The sequence below is a fragment of the Propithecus coquereli genome, unplaced genomic scaffold (assembly GCF_000956105.1).
Source record: "Propithecus coquereli isolate 6110/MARCELLA unplaced genomic scaffold, Pcoq_1.0 Scaffold23, whole genome shotgun sequence".
Taxonomy (NCBI): domain Eukaryota; kingdom Metazoa; phylum Chordata; class Mammalia; order Primates; family Indriidae; genus Propithecus; species Propithecus coquereli.
The window spans coordinates 7,565,866-7,568,795 of NW_012147841.1; the positions used below are offsets into that span (position 1 = coordinate 7,565,866).

The 2,930-nt window shown below is 35.9% G+C and overlaps 1 protein-coding gene across 2 annotated transcripts in view; it reads right to left on the reverse strand.

Annotated features, from left to right (window-relative positions):
• The window catches only part of ZFPM2 (zinc finger protein, FOG family member 2), a 616,571-nt gene that overhangs the window by 481,952 nt on the left and 131,689 nt on the right, over positions 1-2,930 (reverse strand). For both annotated transcript variants that reach the window (XM_012645307.1, XM_012645308.1), the window contains exon 2: positions 2,510-2,668. In XM_012645307.1, coding sequence (XP_012500761.1) covers positions 2,510-2,668 — 159 coding nt within the window. The remainder of the gene's footprint in view (positions 1-2,509; positions 2,669-2,930) is intronic.

A 2,930-nucleotide genomic window follows, 5' to 3' on the forward strand; every position in this document is an offset into this window, starting at 1 on the left:
GCAATACCACTATTAGGCATCTACCCAAAGGAACAAAAGTCATTCTATAATAAAGACATCTGCACTCGAATGTTTATGGCAGCACAATTCACAATTGCAAAGATGTGGAAACAACCCAAGTGCCTGTCAATCCATGAATGGATTAATAAAATATGGTATATGTATACAATGGAATACTACTCAATTATAAGAAACAATGGTGATCTAGTACCTCTTTTACTTTCCCGGATAGAACTTGAGCCTATCCTCCAAAGTGAGGTATCACAAGAATGGAAGAATAGGCACCACATGTACTCTCCATCAAACTGGCATCTTCTGATCAACACTAAGGTGCTCACACAGTAATAATATTCTTTGGAGATAGGTGGGTTAGGAGTGGGTAAACTCACAACTAAAGGATGCAGTGAGCGTTGTAGGTGGGGAGAGGGCGTGTCTCAAATCAGGGTTGGGATGTGGCAAAGTCATAACATGTAACCAAAATGTTTGTACCCCCATAATTTCCTGAAATAAAAAAAAAGAAAGAAAAAAATAAAAAATAAAATTTCCAACTGTTCATCAAATAATAATATCTACTGAATAATGTTAATAATAATTGTAATTCAATATTTTTTCTTAGTTTCTAAAGGACTATCATAATTTTTCATGTGTTAGGACTCTGGTTAGTGTAAATGGAGGTTATCATCTTAACAGGATAGTTATGTCATCATGTAAACATTTGCCATAATTCCATTTTCTTCCAGGAGGTGAACTTAAAACTTGGAGTTCTATATTCATTCATTAAACATAGCCCTTAACCAGTGATCTTCCTAAAATTTAAATATTTGTAATATTAATAATACCTATCATTACTGCCTCCCTAGATTAATTAAATTGACAAAAATGTCTAAAATCCATACATTAGCTCTTTTAACCATGAGAACAAAAAGAACTAACTCTTAGTTCCTTCTCTTTATTGCAATACTGCAACATACGGTAGGTACTCTACAATGCACCTAAGAGTGTATTTCCTGATAAGGAAAGGAAATAATATATCTTCAAACATAAATTTAAAACTTCTACATCTCCAGCCAGCTCTTATATTTATTGCCATAGATACATCAAGAAATGATTCCAACATCTAGAACAACTAAGGAAAATATTAATTTGGCCTGAATTGAGTCAGCATTGGGAAAGAAGGCCTATTCTGTTTGTACTTTTTTGATTTTCAGCCAACTCTCTGATGTAGGAGACAAGGACCATGATACAAGGCCATCTTGAGGTATATGGGAGTTCATGGTTAAGGAGGTTTCCTGAACATCAGTGTGTCTAGATACTAGTCCTGCCATTCTGTTTCCACAGTTTTAAGGCCTTGGGTTCTACTGACCACAGGGATGGGAACTGGATGACATCTTTTGTTTCCAACACACCATCAACAGGAGAAAGTGATACTGGAATTTTTAATAGTATGTATCAAATATATACATGGCCCCCAAGTATGTGTATTGGTAGCTTTTTGATAAGCTATATCAACATTCTTGATTTGAAACTGTGAAATCTGATCAAAAAATTCAAATACACACAAAAAAGTCAGTTCATTTTGCCTAAAAGAACCACAAGTCTGAATAAAAAATGGTGCATACACAAACACAGGCAGACACACTAAGACAGACACACAGACTCACAGGCACACACTTCCAATCATGCCCTATGCAAAAGCAGCTGTTCTAAAGCAAGGAAGTGACCCAAACACTTATGAAACCGTGCATTGGTGCAACAGGAGACAGAAAACCCACAGTAAAATCAAATAAAAATAAATAAATAAAAGAAAATCAAGAGAAACTTTAAACTGATTTATGGAAAATATAAACAAATGTGTATATGTGTCCAGTGAGGACACAGTCACTGGCGAGGCCACCTCGTTCCAATTCATGGTTGGAAATAAGCTGAGATATGTCTCAGGTGCTTTTTGAGTTAAATGTTAATGTGTCAAAGAGGATCTAGACTAAAGAAAGAAGGTGCATTTTCTTATTCGACAGTATCCAGAAAGCTCCATCCTCAGTGTTGAAAGTCAACATCAAACTCCTAAGGCATTCAATTTTCAAAAGGAGTGATCCAGAACCTTAGGTAGGGCCTCTCTCTGCCCTATTCAGAGTTTATACTCAATGCCTAATTTAATGCCTTGCCAACAACTGAAATTCAATAAATAATTGTTGAAAGAATAAATGAATAAATGATTAACATTAAATGTATTATAGTTAATTGGTCAATAACATGAAAATGTGCATAGTTAGCTAGCCAATCAACACGAAAATGTTTGCTTCAATATAAAAAATGACTTGTTACAGTAGTGGAATTACTTTTGTCCCTCAAAATAACATTTTAGGTTTAAAAAACTTTGTACATATTTTCAGACCGTTGAATTACGTGTCAGCACTCTGAGCAGTTTGATTCCATCCTATTGTACATTTTTTAAAACGTTACAAAATCATCTAAGTGGACTCACATATTACATCTGACCATCAATGATTACCTTTGTTACAAAAGTATTCCACTTCTTCACAGCTCAGATTTTCAGGCCCAAATTCTGTGGAGAAGCTTTCCTCCAATGGAAAGTCTCCTTTTGAAATGATGTCTGTTTCCTCTGACGGACACTCTTCTTCCTCATCTTCAATGGCATCTTCAAGCGGCCCTTGAAAAAGAAACAAGGACACTGTACCAAAAACATCCAAGGAAGAGAGTGAAATAAAATCCTTAACTAGAGACCTTTTGATTACAGTGGCAGGGAAAAGCTCTTCCAAGTAGTACCAGTAAGGGGACTCGCACAAGGTAATGCCACCTCCATATTCACAAGAAGCATTGACCTATGATGAGAAGTTCAAGGCAGCCATTTTCTGAAGTTATGACAGATAAAGCAAACTGAATCTCCAATTCTTCCCCCACCCCCACCCCCA